The sequence below is a fragment of the Phalangium opilio genome, unplaced genomic scaffold, assembly GCF_054372755.1.
Source record: "Phalangium opilio isolate 3A_F unplaced genomic scaffold, DU_Popi_V2 ptg000070l_1, whole genome shotgun sequence".
Taxonomy (NCBI): Eukaryota; Metazoa; Arthropoda; class Arachnida; order Opiliones; family Phalangiidae; genus Phalangium; species Phalangium opilio.
This window is the reverse complement of record NW_028324182.1, coordinates 2,685,333-2,704,394: the sequence shown is the minus strand read 5'-3', so window position 1 is coordinate 2,704,394 and position 19,062 is coordinate 2,685,333. Positions and strand designations below refer to the sequence as shown.

General features: G+C 38.7%; 1 protein-coding gene across 7 annotated transcripts in view; it reads right to left on the bottom strand.

The window, feature by feature from the left end:
• LOC149661053 (uncharacterized) overlaps window positions 1–19,062 on the bottom strand; it is a 74,071-nt gene that overhangs the window by 46,275 nt on the left and 8,734 nt on the right. For all 7 annotated transcript variants that reach the window (XM_089842438.1, XM_089842439.1, XM_089842440.1 and 4 more), the window contains exons 2-6: window positions 5,916–6,017; window positions 2,260–2,367; window positions 2,089–2,190; window positions 1,295–1,459; window positions 777–861 (exon numbers count right to left, since the gene is read on the bottom strand). In XM_089842438.1, coding sequence (XP_089698564.1) covers window positions 777–861; window positions 1,295–1,459; window positions 2,089–2,190; window positions 2,260–2,367; window positions 5,916–6,017 — 562 coding nt within the window. The remainder of the gene's footprint in view (window positions 1–776; window positions 862–1,294; window positions 1,460–2,088; window positions 2,191–2,259; window positions 2,368–5,915; window positions 6,018–19,062) is intronic.

Here is a 19,062-nt window from a genome sequence, read left to right as displayed (position 1 = left end):
AAAAAACTTGAAACAATCTAAACTCCTTTTCTAATAAGCTTACGCCGAAGATTTTTGTACGTTTACGTATCTGCAGGAATAGATGTAATTTTAGAAGTAGGAATGGAGAATTAACGGTTAGTATTTACTTCAGTTATTCCGACTCATAGCCCAGTATATTTTCCATGTTTTTCTATATTTTACCCTTCATATTATAGGTTAGGTTATATTTTTAGATATTTTATGGTATTTGGTGGCTAGGATAGGAAGAAGGAACTGGTCGGGTGGTTTTTATGGTCATTAAAATATTGATTAAAATAATTTCCGCCGCGATTTAAATGTAATTAATTATCATATAATTCAACCTTATTCCCTTTCGCCGGAAGTTAGGCTTAGCTCGGGATTCATGGGGGTAAGTAACGGGAAGAAATTCGTCTGTCGTCCGCTACAGTACATATTTTTGGCTTTTGTAGCAGACGACAGACGAATTTCTTCCCGTTACTAATACTCACCGCCATGAATCCTGAGCTAAGCCTAACTTCCGGCGAAAGGGAATAAGGTGGATTAACCTCCAAGAAATGATATTTATTGGAAAACTGTATTTTGAATGTGCGAGCTAAACCGTAAAGTTGGTTTTACCTCTGTCGCTATGACCCGCCTCTTCTTTCATACCCCCTCCCCGTCCCGCGCGCTTAGATTACTCTGTTCTCCATTCCTGCTTCTAAAATTAAATCTATCCCTGGTATCTGTCAAACTTTTACGTATGTGTGTTCCTCGCTTTAGATTTATCATCATACCTTTATCACCGCCTAAGTTACTGGCTTTGATTACTTTAACGAATAACCTTTGTTCGTGACGGGCTACCAAGAGTTCTCCATCGCTCTGTCATCAAGAAAGAATGGAATGAGACGGGGAAAATGAATTTCGATCAACTTTTAATAGCAGAAGTAAGATAAGCGACTAGAAGTATTGAGCTAACCAAATTCTTCACTCGGCATTAGTGAAAAGACTTTATAAAACACAAACGGTTTGCCCTCTGGTAGCGGTTTCTGAATTTTCCCTCCAAAACGAGAGACGCTCGCGGTGGTAGACGGCCGAACTAGATTCAAGCAACAGCGTCCGTGTTCCGTGGCTTCAGGTTGAGGGGAAGGGGGTAGGAAATTTCTTTGGAACTCGACCAATTTTTTCTCTCTAGTGTAGGCGCGATTGAAGCGGTGGCATAAAATCCTCAAATTTGTTCACTAGTGCCAGGATCTACTACCAATGCTAGAGCACTTTACTTCTAGTCCCTTATCTTACTTCTGTTAATACTTACGGCGCTACCGAAGCTGGAAGGACTGATGGAACCTTTGTCTCTAACATAAACGGGGAAATCGGGATCTTGAGACAAATGCAAGTCCACAATGGCGGTAGCCAAGGCTTCGACCGCGATATCGGTAACGGAATCTTCGAAGGCACGTTGGTCTAACGCAGATTCTTTCTAAATTCACGCAAACAAAGTTTCATCAAAGATTGTGCTGCAACCATGGATAAAGAATGCGCGTGAGGTTGAAATTTGTTTTCACGCTATAGAATAGGCAACTCCCTATCTCGAACGACAGCTTATTCTGTATATACTCCGTTACAACATCGGTTGTCAGCACGCGCAAAGCTAGGTCTCTATATAACCTAGCTTTGTGCTTGCTGACAAGAGACGAAAAACTTCAGGATTGAAAATATCCGCGCGTTTTTTTAGCTCGAGTGCACGGACCTCTAGGCTTTAGTTTGAAATACGTGTAGTAGGCTGTGGCCAATTTCACACGTATTTTTAACTAAGGCCAAAAGGTCCGTGCACTCGAGCCAAAAAAGCTCACGGATATTTTAAATAATGAAGTTTTATGTCATTTGTCAGCACACACAAAGCTACGTTACATAGAGACCTAGCTTTGCGCGTGCTGACAACCGATGTAGTAACGGAGTATATACAGAATAAGCTGTCGTTCGAGATAGGGAGTTGCCTATCCTATAGCGTGAAAACTAATTTCCTCACGCGCATTTTTCATCCATGCCAAAACTGTTAAAGATTACTTTGTTACTGAATTAATTGTATTTACGTTGAAATCTACGTACCAAAGAACCATTTTCTAATAATTTAAGATTCAACTTGACGTTGGGTTTCTCCACAAATTTAACGACTAATAATTGATCCTCAGTATTGCACGTAACTTTTAACTAAAAACACATTTGCTACAGTTAAAACTTTAATTAGATCAAATTGAGTCAAATGAATTAAAATCAAACCTTTCCATCTAATTCTTCCAAATTTAATAAATATTTCGTTGCGGATTTATTCCTGCTGACGAGCAAATCGAAACCTAATTGCTTTGCTATAATTTTAGCAGTTGCGGTCTGAAAAAAATAAACCAAAACACAATTAGCGACAAATTGCCATTTTATAAAAAAACAGACCAATTGCCATTTTATAAAAAAACAGACCAATTGCCATTTTATAAAAAAAACAGACCAATTGCCATTTTATAAAAAAAACAGACCAATTGCCATTTTATAAAAAAACAGACCAATTGCCATTTTATAAAAAAACAGACCAATTGCCATTTTATAAAAAAACAGACCAATTGCCATTTTATAAAAAACAGACCAATTGCCATTTTATAAAAAAACAGACCAATTGCCATTTTATAAAAAAACAGACCAATTGCCATTTTATAAAAAAACAGACCAATTGCCATTTTATAAAAAACAGACCAATTGCCATTTTATAAAAAAACAGACCAATTGCCATTTTATAAAAAAACAGACCAATTGCCATTTTATAAAAAAAACAGACCAATTGCCATTTTATAAAAAACAGACCAATTGCCATTTTATAAAAAACAGACCAATTGCCATTTTATAAAAAACAGACCAATTGCCATTTTATAAAAAACAGACCAATTGCCATTTTATAAAAAAACAGACCAATTGCCATTTTATAAAAAAACAGACCAATTGCCATTTTATAAAAAAACAGACCAATTGCCATTTTATAAAAAACAGACCAATTGCCATTTTATAAAAAAACAGACCAATTGCCATTTTATAAAAAAACAGACCAATTGCCATTTTATAAAAAAACAGACCAATTGCCATTTTATAAAAAAACAGACCAATTGCCATTTTATAAAAAAACAGACCAATTGCCATTTTATAAAAAAAACAGACCAATTGCCATTTTATAAAAAAACAGACCAATTGCCATTTTATAAAAAAAACAGACCAATTGCCATTTTATAAAAAAAAACAGACCAATTGCCATTTTATAAAAAAAACAGACCAATTGCCATTTTATAAAAAAAAACAGACCAATTGCCATTTTATAAAAAAAACAGACCAATTGCCATTTTATAAAAAAAACAGACCAATTGCCATTTTATAAAAAAACAGACCAATTGCCATTTTATAAAAAAACAGACCAATTGCCATTTTATAAAAAAACAGACCAATTGCCATTTTATAAAAAAAGACCAATTGCCATTTTATAAAAAACAGACGAATTGCCATTTTACAGAGTACCGACAAAATGTCCATTTTATAGAGATACTATTTATTTAATGAACCAAAATCTTGAAGGGAAAAACTTTGAATTAATTAAGTGGCCACCAGGGCCAGTAGACCCCAAAGCGTTTAATTCTTAAACTGACCCTGGTAACTTTTAACCTAGCTATTGGCCTGTGATAGTGCTTTATTTCCCACACTGCTACGGAATGCTTGACCTTATTTGGGCTAAATTACAAAGGCCTACTTATTTTACGGACGTTAAAATTCCGTAAAAAAATTTATTTCGATTAACGGCTTAGTAAAATTTAGTTTACGTCGCCTCGTGTAGATGGCGCCACTAGTACCACAACCCTCACGCGGAGAAAGGTCCTCTACGAACAAGGAGGATGTATATTCATTCTCCTTGCTACGAAACAGCAGTGTTCACCTTCGACTCGAAGAATTGTTTTACGAACCTTGCCTTCGACTAGAGTGTAATCATAGGTAAAGAATGCTCGTGAGAAAATTTGTTTTCACGCTATAGGATAGGCAGCTCCCTATCTCCAACGAGTCCCAGGGCCGGAAATAAGAAAAAATTCTTATAGGACATGTGTCCAGTAACCCCCTGTTTGACTGGAAAATTTATAGGACATTGTCCACTGGACTGAGCAAAAATTGTGTCGCGTCTTCATAGTCAAGCTATCAAAACTTCGGAAAATTTATTGGTCAAACTGTCCAGTGACCCCCTTAGTTTTTAACAAAATTATGTGACATTTTAAAATTTTATTGGACAATGTCCAGTGTCCTGTGCTTATTTGCGGCCCTGCCAACGACAGCTTCGGTTGTCAGCACGCCCAAAGCTAGGTCTCTTGCCTACAGCCTACTACACGTATTTGAAACTAAAGCCTAGAGGTCCGTGGCGTGCACTCGAGCTAAAAAACTTGCGGATAGTTTAAATATTGAAGTTTTTCGTCTCTTGTCAGCACGCACAAAGCTAGGTTTCATAGAGACCTAGCTTTGCTTGTGCTGACAACCGATGTTATAACAGAGTATATACAAAATAAGCCGTCGTTCGAGATAGGGAGTTGCCTATCCTATAGCGTGAAAAGAAATTTCAATCTCACGCGCATTATTTATCCATGGTATTATTTTACAAAGTACCACGGTAAAATTAAGACGTGTTATAATCAGTAATTTACTGGAAATTACTATGGTAAAATTAGGGTATGATGCAAATCTTTAATTTAACGAGGTATTATTGGACAAATTACAAACTGGCATCTATATACATAGTTTACAGGCATGGAGGATTCGTACCATTAACACAAGGAGACCAAGCGACTTAGAGCGTAAAATCGTCTGCTATTTTACACTCTAAGTTGCCTGGTCTCCTTGTGCAAATGGTATGAATCCTCCTTGCGTGTAAACTATGAATAAAGGTTTACAGAAACAACCTGATTGTAGAAGAAGCGGTATTTTCAAATATGGGCCAAAAATGAGTAATAAAAAAAATATAGGGCCTAGTTTCCCTCGAGGAAAGAAAGCGAAATTTATTTCAACAGGTTTTATAAAATTATAAAATATAATCACGTTTAACTTGTAAGAAAATAAGAAACGGGGGTTTGTGCTATAAAACGCCTTAAGGTACGCAAACAAATACAAGGAAGTCTACAGGTTATATTTAAGACTTTTACACTCAATGCCAAACCAAAAAGCGATATCTAGTTTACTAGGGAGAAGGTAAAAGATGCATGCCTAAGTATTCGCGAGCCATAGTCCCAGTCCCCCTTTCAAAATACAAGGGGGGACGTAAAAGGAGGCCGGGCTATTTCGCCTCTCCTCAGTCGGAAAATATGACTGTAACTTTCGTCATTCGCGTCGCGCTGACGTGCACAGTTTTCAAGGACCAATGAGATCATTGCTGGTTGTAATTTAGAGGCGGGGATTAACTCCGGACCTACGTTTGGACCAAAGAGGAGATAAAGCTGGTTTGAACAGACCCAACCAACAAATCTTTTGAATTTTTACGATAACGGCTCAGATCTTGTTCTCGGGTTTTGAGGCGAGGAAGGGATAACCTGATTGCTGGATTTTGCCATGCGCAGAACCTGTTTTACCCCAAGAGTCAGACTCTAACCCAATCAGAAAAATAAGAGATTTATTTTCGTCGCTCAACAACAGAAGGTACTACAGTCAACTTTGTTAGTCACGTGATCCTATCCCTTAGATGGAGACGAGAAAAAGCCAACTTGTTTATTTGTTGCTTGGGTATACCTTCTCCCTAATAAACTGGATATCGCTTCTTGGTATGTTTAAAAAATTAATTCGCTGTGAGATAAAACTAAAAATGTGGCGAATTTACTTATATCTTCTCCCTAGTAAACTAGATATAGCTTCTTGATAAAATAGAAACCACTTACGACGTTATTGCTCGATTCGCCACCGACTTTTACGTCCTTTAGTTCGGGAACTGGAGAAGCAGGGAGAAGTTTCTCGAAAGTAACAACCACATTGCCACCACTCTGAAATTAAAAACAATACCAAACATTGAAATTATTTTACTCTAAGATGTAACGGTAAAGGAGAAAGCCCATCCACAAATTAAAATTCCTTAGAGCATTTTTTTTCCCTTTTTTTTTTACGATATGTCAAACCAGGGATAGATGTAATCTTAGAAGTAGGAATCGAGAACAGAGTAATGTGGGCGCGCGTCAAAGTACCGGACCCCCATTCCCCGGGACGGGGGGACGGAGGGGTATGAATAATAAGTTAATAATAATGCCCCAAAAATATCGTCAAAAACTTTCTATCCTTCATAGTTTAACTTCCTAAAAATGTTTTGTTGTTGTTCTCCCACTCCCCCCCCCCCCGTTTTTTAGCATACTTGTATACGGGATTTACTAAAGTTATTCTGTTGGCGCTGCCATAACCTGTCAGCGGCCTTTAGTTAGTGGCTGACATTCCCTGTCGTCGAACGCGCTCCGTAGCCTTGGCAGAACAACTCTCCGAAAAGGGGCGGTAACCTCGTAAGTCCCGTATACATGCTTTTAACTCATCAGGGTTCATACAACTTTTGGAAAACAAATTTCCCAGGTTTTTCCCGTATATGGAGTATCTTATGTAGCAAATGTTAACGAAGGAGGGGGGCAAATAGGACTATAACATAGTCAAAGGACATCCCCGTATCTCTAATAAAACCAGAGTTATGAGCCTCCAAAGTATAGTGTAATATTAATCCTATGGAGGGGATGTTTATGAACATTTTCCTTAATTACTCGGCCCCTGTTTCAGGCAAATTTCCCTGGTTTCACTAAAAATTCGAAATTTCCCTGAATTTTCCCTGAGGTTTTTTTCAACTATTTAGTTCAATGATTTTTCCAGCTTTTCCCGGTTTTCATGAACCCTGCACATTTTTCGGCCTTTATTTTGACAACTGATTGTTGTTATTGATTGTAGTTATTATTTTTCTAGAATGAATAGAACCTAGTCTTCAATTGAAGCAAGCGATACTCGTAAAGGTAAGTAGGTAATATCAGGGATAGATGTAATTTTAGAAGCAGGAATGGAGAACAGAGTAATCTAGGCACGCGTCAAAGTCCCGGATCCCCTTCCCCTAAGCGGAGGGGGGGGGGTATGAAAGAAGAGGCTGGTCATAGCGACAGATGTAAAAAGGAATTACGTATTTTTCGCCGTCCGCCATCAGCAACGTCATCAAAACGTAGTTTAAGTGAGCAGCCAATAAGATAATTTAAAATTTTGGAGGGTGTGGCTCTATACTGGGCTATGACTATGAGTCAGACTGAAGTAAATGCTAACCGTTCCCCATTCCTGCTTCTAAAATTACATCTATCTCCGGTCAAACACTAATAAAAGGTGTTCCAAAAAGGTCCAGTAGGACCGAAATACAGTGGGTTGTACTCTACGAGCATGGCCTCAGCCGAATTTTAAAATATTTATAGGAATTATAGGTATTTTTTCATAAAAATCTAGGATTTTATAGAACGTTTTTCCAGAATTATAGGATTATATAGGACAGTTTGATTAAAATTTCAAAATTATAGGATTTCCAGAAACTTTTGCCAAAATACAGGATTTTATGGGGACCGTGCCGATTTTTGAATCCCCACTGGGTCAAAAGTTGGAAGGGTTCTCGCTAACTGAAAGCCGTGCAATGTGGTTTTAGCGAACTGAAGATGAACAATAGAAATCCTTTTAAATTTATTTCTTATCGAATTTTTGCTTTTCCCTGAAGGATATTCTCTATTGTGTATCTTCAGTTCGCTACAACCACATTGCACGGCTTTCAGTTAGCGAGAACCCTTCCATCTTTTACCCCAGCGGGGATTCGAAAAATGGGTACGGTTGCTCCATTGTTAGTCTTTATGCTCGGTTTTCAGTTCGCTAGAACTCTTTTAGATGGAAGTCGGCCTTTAAAAACAATGACAATGTGCAGATGACGGGTAGGCTCAGGATGTGATTGGTGGATTCCTTAAAACACACGGGCAATGCCTAGCTAGTGTCTCTTCTTTATGTATCTTTAAATTTAGGAACTTAATGGAATCGGAATTGAAGCTTAATTGTTAAACAATACAAAGACTTTTGCGAATTTTTCGGTTCATCCATCTACCATTAGATATTAAATTGCTTATTTAAACAGATTGCCCTAACACTAATGATCCTAACAGTTAATGACCGTTAGCGTGGGAGGAACGAGGCCTGGTGGTCTTAAAGGTCGAGTGAAATGGTCGGACAATAGTTTTTTACCTCTCCGAGTGACGATGACGTCACGGAGAGTTATTACACTGGACGTGTCTGTGTGTCGGTCAAATCGGAGCAAACTTGTTCGCTGAAAGCAATTTTTGGCTTCTACTCCCGTAGTTAGTACGTGGCGTTCGGCTAGGGTTACGAGAAACGTCTAGCCTCCCAATGGCAGGACTTCCACAAAAGGTTAAGTCAATTGCGGCTTTACTTATCGTTTATTGTGAATCAATCACCCTAAATTTCCAAAAAATTGTTAAAGAGGCATACGCTTGAATTCAAACGTCAACAATAGCTATAATTAAAATGATTTTAGGAATAAAGTTTCTTAAAGCGTATTAACTATAATTAAGCTAAATTATTGTCGATTAAAATAATTAATATCAATTATATTTATTTAATTAATTATTTAAGAAAAACCTCTTAATTGTGTCTCGACTCGGAGAGGTTTATTTTGGTTTCCCAACTTGTTAACTCAATCCGTAATCAAGTAATAGCTCGAAAAGCAAGGACTGAGCGGCAAAACGCCATAGATTACTATCGACTCAAAATCATCCAAATAATCCACTATACTTCGTTCCTACAACCCTTTTTGGAAAACTGATCATATAAAAAAAACGGATAATTTTTGATAAGTTCTCTTAATGGTTTTGACTTTATTTTATTAATCCTGCCATTTCATTCTACCTTTAAGTCACATATTATACCAAAGCTTTTGGTTCACTAAATACACAACGGGGAACTTACTGGTTCTCTCAATTCTTCGACTCTTTTAAAGACCGACTTCCACGAAAATGGTTCTAGCGAACTGAAAACCGAGCATCGAGACTAACAATGGAGCGACCGTGCCGATTTTCGAATCCCCGCTGGGTAAAAGATAGAAGGGTTCTAGCGAACTGAAAGCCGTGCAATGTGGTCCGAGCGAACTGAAAGCCGTGCAATGTGGTCCGAGCGAACTGAAAGCCGTGCAATGTGGTCCGAGCGAACTGAAAGCCGTGCAATGTGGTCCGAGCGAACTGAAAGCCGTGCAATGTGGTCCAAGCGAACTGAAAGCCGTGCAATGTGGTCCAAGCGAACTGAAAGCCGTGCAATGTGGTCCAAGCGAACTGAAAGCCGTGCAATGTGGTCCAAGCGAACTGAAAGCCGTGCAATGTGGTCCAAGCGAACTGAAAGCCGTGTAATGTGGTCCAAGCGAACTGAAAGCCGTGCAATGTGGTCCAAGCGAACTGAAAGCCGAGCAATGTGGTTCTAGCGAACTGAAAGCCGTGCAATGTGGTTCTAGCGAACTGAAAGCCGTGCAATGTGGTTCTAGCTAACTGAAAGCCGAGCAATGTGGTTCTAGCTAACTGAAAGCCGTGCAATGTGGTTCTAGCTAACTGAAAGCCGTGCAATGTGTTTCTAGCTAACTGAAAGCCGTGCAATGTGGTTCTAGCTAACTGAAAGCCGTGCAATGTGGTGTGGTTTTAGCGAACTGAAGATACACAATAGAGAATTTAATTCAGGGGAAAGCAAAAATTCGAGAGGAAATAAATTTAAAAGGATTTCTATCGTTCATCTTCAGTTGGCTAGAACCACATTGCACGTGGTCAAACCCTTCCAACTTTTGACCTAGCGGGGCTTCGAAAATCGGCACGGTCGCTTCATTGTTAGTCTCAATGCTCGGTTTTCAGCTCGCTAGAATCCTTTTCGCTGGAAGTCGGCCTTTAATAGTTTTAACCATAATCGAGTTTCGATAATAAAATCAAGTTTGTTCAAGAATGTAATAAAATGGTTGTACCAAATGACTTCATTTAAATAATAAATATCATTTTCAAATCTATATTTGAACTAGCTTACCTCCCCCCCCCCAGGCGCGAATGTTTTGAGAAACTGGACAAATGGTGGAGTTTCCTGACTATGTAAACACTAAGTAGTCATTGTGCCAACTCAAAGTCACTTAAGGCCTTTTCAGACGATACAACTTTTGATTCAACTATATGGGTCAAAAAGTTCAGCCAGCAAAAATTGGTCATTGATAAAGTTTAAATTTGGTGATTCCACTTGTCCAACTTCTGTTCACACGACCAAACTAGTTTACTCAAACTGAAGTAGACTCATCTAAATGACTCAGAAAGTTGTACCGTCTGAAAAGACCTTAATTCGAAATATATAAGGGCCAAAAATTGTATGGGTCTGAACAGGTAGCCATTTTCTCAGTGTATCTAGGCAAATTTTGTGGGAGGAGCTAGACTTATCGTTATCACGGGTTGCCACGGAATTTTCAGAGCCAAACTCCCTCGCTTTTCGAGGTTTTCCCTGACCTTTTTAGGCCGAAAGTGTAAATGTTTACAGCACGTTTTAAGTGCTTATAAATAAACTAGCTGTTACCCGCGACGTCGTTCGCGTGTAATAAGAACCTCCATCAAAATGATATAAAGAATGGGTCGATTTTACTGATGACTAATATTTTTGTAGCACCTCAGGAGCGAAGACACTCGGCGTTGCCCGTCAGCCCGTCGGGACATTTTTTATTACTTTTCACGCGGACATTATTCCATAAAGAAGGATTTTTAAGTTTTTGGCCGCCATTTAAAAAGACGGCAACAAATCGAACCTGAAAGACCATTCAGCCTGTCTATAGGTTAAAGGTAACCAGTGTACTAAATATTTGTCAAATTGGTTGAAACGCTGGACGTTATTGCATAAAGAAGGTTTTTTACATTTCCGGTCGCCATTTTTCAAGATGGCGGTGGATTGGAAAACTCTTTCTTAATACGCGCCTACTACTTTATGAGTAACGTTCCTGCAAGTTTCAGCCATCTAGGCCTAGCGGTTTGGGCTGGGCGTTGATTATCGGTCAGTCTGTCAGGACTTTGATTTATATAGATAAACTCTCTACATCAAGTTTTCCAATGTATTTGTTGCACCAAAATTATTAAGAAACAATTTAACAATAAATAACAGTCTAAGAGAATTTTTTAGAAAGCAATTACTTTATAAAAACAATTCTAGACATTTTTAAGTTAAGGATTGCTCTAGATTTTTTTATGTGAAGAGGAGAAACTTTCATTACTCTTTCAATAAAGACTTTTCCCCAGAAATTTTACCCACTAAAACAAAATTCCCTGACCTTTTCGGCCCATTTTTAAATTCCCTGACTTTTCCAGGTTTTCCCTGACCCGTGCCAACCCTGAATTGAAGAATCACAAAAGACCGAAGAGCCTTAAGTGTTCCCTAACCCACAGCCCCCATCAATTCCCCTGATGCTATCTATGCTAGAGAGGACTCTGTTTGTACAGTGGATAAAGACGGGTGTTTTCCGGTCCCTTTAGAGATACAGCCAAAGAGGAGAGAAAGAGTGAGAGAGAAACAGTATGTTCAGCCGTGATCCATGCGTGGTGAAAACGGGTGTAAATCTACGGTACACCGCGGTGCCTGAGCGCAGCTTTCTAGCGCACAGTTGACGTAGGGGATGACAGAGATAAGGCGAGGAGGTCAATCCCCCCATGCGCAAAGGATGTGCGTCCTAAAACTAAACGTACCGAAAATGGTTTTTACTACCCCCCCCCTATTTTCCTATTATTCGGCGGATTTTATAAAGCGCGTGTCTATCTCCCACTCTCTCCACCTCTTTGATACAGCGTTCATGAGTCAACCGTGCGAAAAAAAAACTATAAACTAAAAACAATTATTTTTAAACAAGCTTTTTATTTTAGGTTAATAACGTCACGATTTTCCATGCAATCATTTCTCTTGCAAAAAATTATATATATTCTAAGATTTCTTAAACAAAGCGTGTTGATTAAATTTAACGCAAGGTGGAAAAACAAATGCTATTTTCATTTAAACGGTTTTAGTTAATTGCATTTTAATTTTTACCTCTCCGAGTGACGATGACGTCACGGAGAGGTATTACACTGGAAGTTTCTGTCTGTATGTGTGTGTGTGTGTCTTTCATCGCGTTCGCAGTTGGAAAATCGGAGCAAACGTGTTCGCACAAAGTAATATTGGCTTCCAATTCATTATCATCGTTAGGATTAAGATTTACGCGGCGATCGGCTAGGTATGTATTAAACTTAGAGTTACAATTCAAATCGGCTTACCGCGAAACACATTGTTTTTATCAAGCACGTTTATCAAAACATGACAGCGCCATCTGCGAGCCTCTAGCGGAACTAATTACAACTTGTACTCGCTTATTTGCAATCAGAAACATCGTTATGATTTTCATTTCATCTATTTATTAGATTAAAAAGGACTAGAGTTTTTACCTCTCCGAGTGACGTATGTCACGGAGAGGTTCTAATTTCGACGTGTCTGTCTGTCTGTCTGTGTGTCCGTGTGTCTGTGTGTGTGTGTCAGTCTGTTGTTATTGACTTACACCCCAGGGGACCGCGTTCGCAGTTTTCAAATCGGAGCAAACGTTTTCCCAAATTCCGGACCGCATTTACAGTTCCCGGAAATTTGGAAAATTGTATTCCACTTACAATGGCTATTATCTATTGCCTATCTACCACCACTATCCTCAGGCCATTTGTCCATCCCACTTGGACACCAGTCTGTACACACTGGCTTCCACACACCACCAATTATGGTCTTTGTCCATCCCACATGGACACCAGTCACACCACCATCTTCTGGTTTTTGTCCATCCCACATGGACACCAGTCACACCACCATCATCTGATCTTTGTCCATCCCACATGGACACCAGTCACACCACCATCTTCTGGTTTTTGTCCATCCCACATGGACACCAGTCACACCACCATCATCTGATCTTTGTCCATCCCACATGGACACCAGTCTGTACACCTGGCTTCTACTCCATCATCATCCTTGAGGTTAAGACAAACGCGGCGATCGGCCAGGGTTACGAGAAACGTCTGGCCTCCCTAAGGTGGGGCTTCCACCAAAGGTTCACGCAATTGCGCTGTTCTTATCCGTAGCTGCGATTCGAAACCCTTATATACTACCTATTTGAGTATGGCGAAAAAACAGTCGTATCCTTCAATTCAAACGTCAATATTAGTCAAGTCTCTCAAGAATGTTTAATTGTTCTTTTTTAAAACGATGTAACGTTCAATAAGGCGAATAACTAACGAAGAAAATATTTTATATGAATTATATTTATTTTATTATTTAAGATAATCTTGTTTCTCAAATCAAAATTAATACGGAAAGAGTTCAAAAGCAGTCTATGTTTTTGTCTGTGTGTGTCCGTCCGATGTTACACTAGTGCGCTGCGTTAGCAGTTATTTTCGTTTTGATGTGTAAAGAAATCCTACAGAACCTTAATATTCCCTTTTTCCATTATATAAAGTGAATATGTGGAAATATTTTTCGTAATTACGATGCATTTAGTACTTTTGTAGCTTTAAAGCTCTGTTTCATTTTGATATTCCAAGGATATTTTTTAATATTATTACTTGAAATGGCTGTTTATATATTACTTAAGCTATACTATATCTGTATATAGAATAATCCTTGGTTTAGTGATTTCATAAAGAAAGCTAAGGCCTGCACTGTGTCGGGTAAATCAAGTTCGATCCGCAATAGGCTTAGTGATCCAAAGAGTAAATAATTGAGACCAGAGGTGAAGTAAACTTTGGGTTTTGATTTTCGTGTCTGAAATGAAGGGACATTAACGGTTCAGAGTGAGCCGAAAGTTAATTACACGCTTAAATAATCAAGTTTAGATTGTATAATAGAAGAAAGCATCATGGTTGCAATTAGGTCAGAAAAAGGTCTAATCGTTATCGGGTTATAGCTTCGAAGTTTTCATTGTTGTGATGGTGAGCATTGACTTTCAATGCGTTTTACCACAAGTAAGTATTGGTGATTTTTAACGTTAACACTCATGTTGGCAAACTAAGAATATCGTTGAGGTGAAACGAGACAGTAGTATTTATACTGCAAACCAGTTGTGAATGTAACTATGAGAATATAGGGTAAACTGCTAAAGCGTAGACAATTCCGCCTTTACAAACACATAAAGGTTATATCTCTCGAAAAATTATACACTTCATTTCCTGTTCTTTTCCCCATTGACTGATTTCCGTGTGTCCAAGATTTATATTTATTGGATGTAAAATGTCGTCTGCTTTACTGTATATTCGCAATGCTTGGAATACAGCTTCAATAATTCATAAATTTTAACTTCAAATAGAGAAATAATTTTATGTCTAGGTAAATAACTTTGTAGTAGTAGACCTCTTGACTCGGAGAGGTAATATTTTGGTTTTCCCAACTTGTTATTATTTAACTCGCGTATTTTATTTAACACGCTTAAAAAACTATCTTGACAGCTTGTTAGGCAGATTATAGCAGCAGACGGTAATAAAAAAGTTCTTAGGGTGATTATTAATAGGTGGCACCACCCGTATTTGATAAAGATTCATGCTCGACAAAAAGTGTATCGCGAAACGTCGATCTCGAGATCCCACGTTGTGACTCTAGGTTTAATACATATATTCAAGAAGTCTCGAGGTAACCAAATTGGCGAAAGTGAATATTCTTGATAACACACCAACGGTTGGCCCTCTGGTAACGGTTTCTGAATTTTCCCTCCATAATGCGAGACGCTCGTGGCGGTAGACGGCCCAACTAGATTCAAGCACCCGCGTCCGTGTTCCGCGGCTTTAGGTTGAGGGGAAGGGGGTAGGAAATGACCAGTTTAAAAATTGCTTTGACCAGTTTATTTATTAAATGCCTGGGGGTCCAGTGGTCACCGTAACCACTTTTTATATTCCCTTTCTTTAGTAAAAACAGAAGTGGTATGATACTAGAAGTATCGAGGTAACCAAATTCTTCACTCGGCATTAGTGAAAAGACTTGATAAAACACAAACGGTTGGCCCTCTAGTGGCGGTTTCAGAATTTTCCCTCCAAAACGTGAGACGCTGGCGGCGGTAGACGGCCGAACTAGATTCAAGCACCCGCGTCCGTGTTCCGCGGCTTTAGGTTGAGGGGAAGGGGGTAGGAAATGTTTTTGGAACTCGACCAATTTTTTTCTCTCTAGTGTAGGCGCGTGGGAAGCGGCATCAAATCCTCAAATTTGTTCACTAGTGCCAGGATCTACTACTAATGCTAGAGCCCTTCACTTCTAGTCTCATACCACTTCTGGTAAAAAATAAATTCCCAGTAGTGGGTTATAGGAATTAATACACCAAAAACAAATAGACATTTTGTAATACCTAGAACCAGGGCAGCTCTGACTTTATGTAGAAATATTAAGTGGTCATTGACCAGTTTTTTAATTGAAACCCTTGGGCTCAAATGACCAGTTTAAAAAATTTCCTTATTTCTCACCCTGGATGGAAGAAGAATAAAATCCTCAAATTTGTTCACTAGTGCCAGGATCTATTACAATGCTAGAGCTCTATACTTCTAGTCTCATCTTACTTCTGGTATATTCTATCTCATAGTTACAAGCAATTTTTTGCCTGTCTATGGGTTAGGTGGTCTGAGGTGGAAAAAAAAACCCCACAGTCTTTCAACCCTTTAAATTTCGTTTCATAAAATACATTTTTTATAGCAATCTTCTTTAAAAAACAAAAAAACCAGAGTTCGTTATTTGCGGTTGAATAAAAATGCACCCACGCGAGAGTTTTCCTCAAAACGAGATGAAGTCAGAGACTATTTAGAGTCATGATTAAGGCATAAAAATATTTAATCTCCCACCACCAGATAAAGCCGGACCGATAACAAACCGGGGCACTTTGAAAAACAACAGATAAAGTGGTTATTTACAGAAATTTACGCGTTCTTAAGGCGGACATCTCTTTCAATATTAAAGGGATAGTAGCCTAGAAATAAGTCATTTCGGAAAGATGCCAGTACCCTTTCGACGGGAAAGGGGTGGGGGTAGGCAAACCTTAGTATCGAGAGATACAAGGGGGTTGCTCCAGTGCCGTGTTTGCGCACTCTCAGATCCAAAACGTCTACAGCCAAGGCGCTAAAAAGCGAGATGGAAGGCAGGGTAATGTCAGTTCTACCAAATGTGGATGATAGGGAAAGTATGACAATGCCTATAGAGCCTGTGTTAAAAAACGCGGACATCAAAGTTTCGCCAATAACTATTTAGTTTAATAGTGACTGATGGACTTGCAAACTCGCGACTGAAAGTATTTCAGACATTTATGCTCCTTGGATTAACCATAGCCCACTCGATCACGCGCATCACGACGCAAGCTGCTCGCGCTATAGCTAAATTACCGAGATTTGTTTTAAACGTATCTAGTTTTATGTGCTCTTCTATTGCTTCGATAACCTTACTTAAATCCATATTATACCTTCAAATACCTTTTAAAACATTACCAGCTACTCTGTCCTGACTACAAACACAAATCGAGGAAGTTCTAGCATACACAATAGCAGACGACGGTAACCGCGTAACCGCGAATTAACACAAGACCTATTTTAAGGGAGTGAACAGGCCCAGTATAGCTACGCCAATAAAACGGTCAACTACTGCGAAACTCTGATGACTCGCGACTTTTGGCCTTTGGTTCTACGTATGCAGAGTTGCCAGATCAGTTTTGAAGATCTCGCCCAACCCAAGCGGAAATCAGCCCAAATTACCGTCCAAACAAAATTTTTGTTTTTGCAAAAAAGCGCCCAATTTCCGCCCAATACAGAAAGTCTTTTTAACAATAAGCCAGGTTATTAACTTACAATACAAACATATTTAATAGATGGTAATATCATAAACTTGTTTAGTTACAGTACTTTCCCTGATACACTGTCCAGAGACTACGGTATTAACTTCGTTTTTATTTAACAAAAATATCTTAGCTTAAAAATGTGTTAATTTTTTTATTAGATTTTCGATTTTTCGACGAGTAGAATCCCTAAATTAACTTTGTAAACCTTCCAATGCTAAAAATGCGGCGTAATTGCGCTTACCGCCGACCGAAACCGGCAGAAACCTTACCAGCCCAAAAAACCGCCTTCCGCCCAACCATTTTTTCCCGCTACATAGATTTAAAAGAAGCCCAATTTGGGCGGTAAACCGCCCATCTGGCAACTCTGTACGTATGCAAACGTCAGCCCTTTTATCTCTTAGCTCAGTGTCATCCCCCCTACCATGCGCGTACAGTATCCACTCTTACAAAAGCGCGCCTAGACCCTTTCCAAAATTCAGGGCTACCGATACCAATCCAGAGCCCACGGGGAAGCAGGTTTATCTCAGAGCACCTAACCAATGGACAGGCAAAGCCATGTTAAACCCGCGTTAATAGAAATCCTTTTAAATTTATTTCCTCTCGAATTTTTGCTCTCCCCTGAAGGAAATCCTCTTTTGCGTATCTTCAGTTCGCTAGAACCATATTGCACGGCTTTAAGTTAGCTAGAACCCTTCCATCTTTTACCCTAGCGGGGATTCGAAAATCGGCACGGTCGCTTCATTGTTAGACTCGATGCTCGCTTTTCAGTTCGCTAGAACTCTTTTCGCTGGAAGTCGGCCTTTAAGCTGAAGCGAAGCGTGTAGTCTAGCCCCTATCTACATCGTCAACAATTGATATGGATTACCCGTACTCGCACGCATGGTATTACCTAACCTCGAGGGGCTAGTCATTCGCCAAAATTTTGTACACCAGAATTCTGATTTCTGAATTTTTATGTGAATTCCGTTGACTACTGAAGGAATTCCTTGATTTCTCTGATTATTATTTTCGGTGATTTCCATAATCTTTACACTGATTTCCCGTTATTGAATTCAAATGAATTCCGGTGATTTTTAGGTGAATGCGGTGATAACCACTGGATTCTTCGTGAATTTCGATGAATGCAGTGATTATTTCTATTTCAACTGATTACGATTTTTATTTTGGGATTTTCGAATTCGTCGATTGATTACGCGTGATCATTTCACGAAATGTGTGATTACCCTCATTACCGACGTGATTACAAAAGATTACTAGTAAATCATGTGATTATTTCTGATTTTCTCAAGATTTCACGTGATATCCAGTGATTATCGGAGATTTCTGATTACCTTTGATTACCCACTAGAATGATTTTGATTACTGATGTTTTTCTAAGAACTCTAGAAATCAAGCAATCGATTTTTACCGTTTTGTACGCATGATTATTCAAGTGACTAACCCCTCGCCTAAACTACACTATGATATCGTTCTTTGCGAGTTCCACTCAAGAGTTCAAATTTCTATTTCTTTATTGAAAATTAGACAAAATTCATTAACCGTTAAAGTGGTATTATGTTACACTTTCGAGTCTCTACTTTCAAAATATCAAGTTTTTAATATAATTCAACCAAAGTTTCTATTTATAAAATCCATTGAAAAATCACGAAAACTCATGCAGTTTCGATATATCAATAATTTTGTCTTGTCGAGTTTGTTCGCCCGTTTGATGACATCACTATGACGTCAGGGAACAAAAGCGCGGGAATCCTATACCCGTCTCGAGCTTCTCGCCAGCCTAAACTCTGGGTCTGATAGCGGAGAGAGTGGTACCATCTCGCATGAAAAATATATTTGTGACGTCAGCCAACAGGGGGAAACGTTTTAGCCTTTAATAAAAAGTGGATTTCAAATAATTTCATATGAACCATTTTCAAATGCATATTGCCACCAAATAACCAGAAATCGGAGAATTAAAAGCTTGATATTTTTGAATTCACAGAAATTAATTCTATCTTTTGTTATATAAATCAGAGGTTTTTCAAACGAAGCTTCTCATTCCCTTTAAGTTCATCTGAAGGTTTTTGGCGTAGGCTAACCCATCACCATTGAGAGGGTTAAGAACATCATATTCTTGACCCCCTACAATTTTAGCTTAATCCTCGTTTGTTGAAATTGGAAGCTAA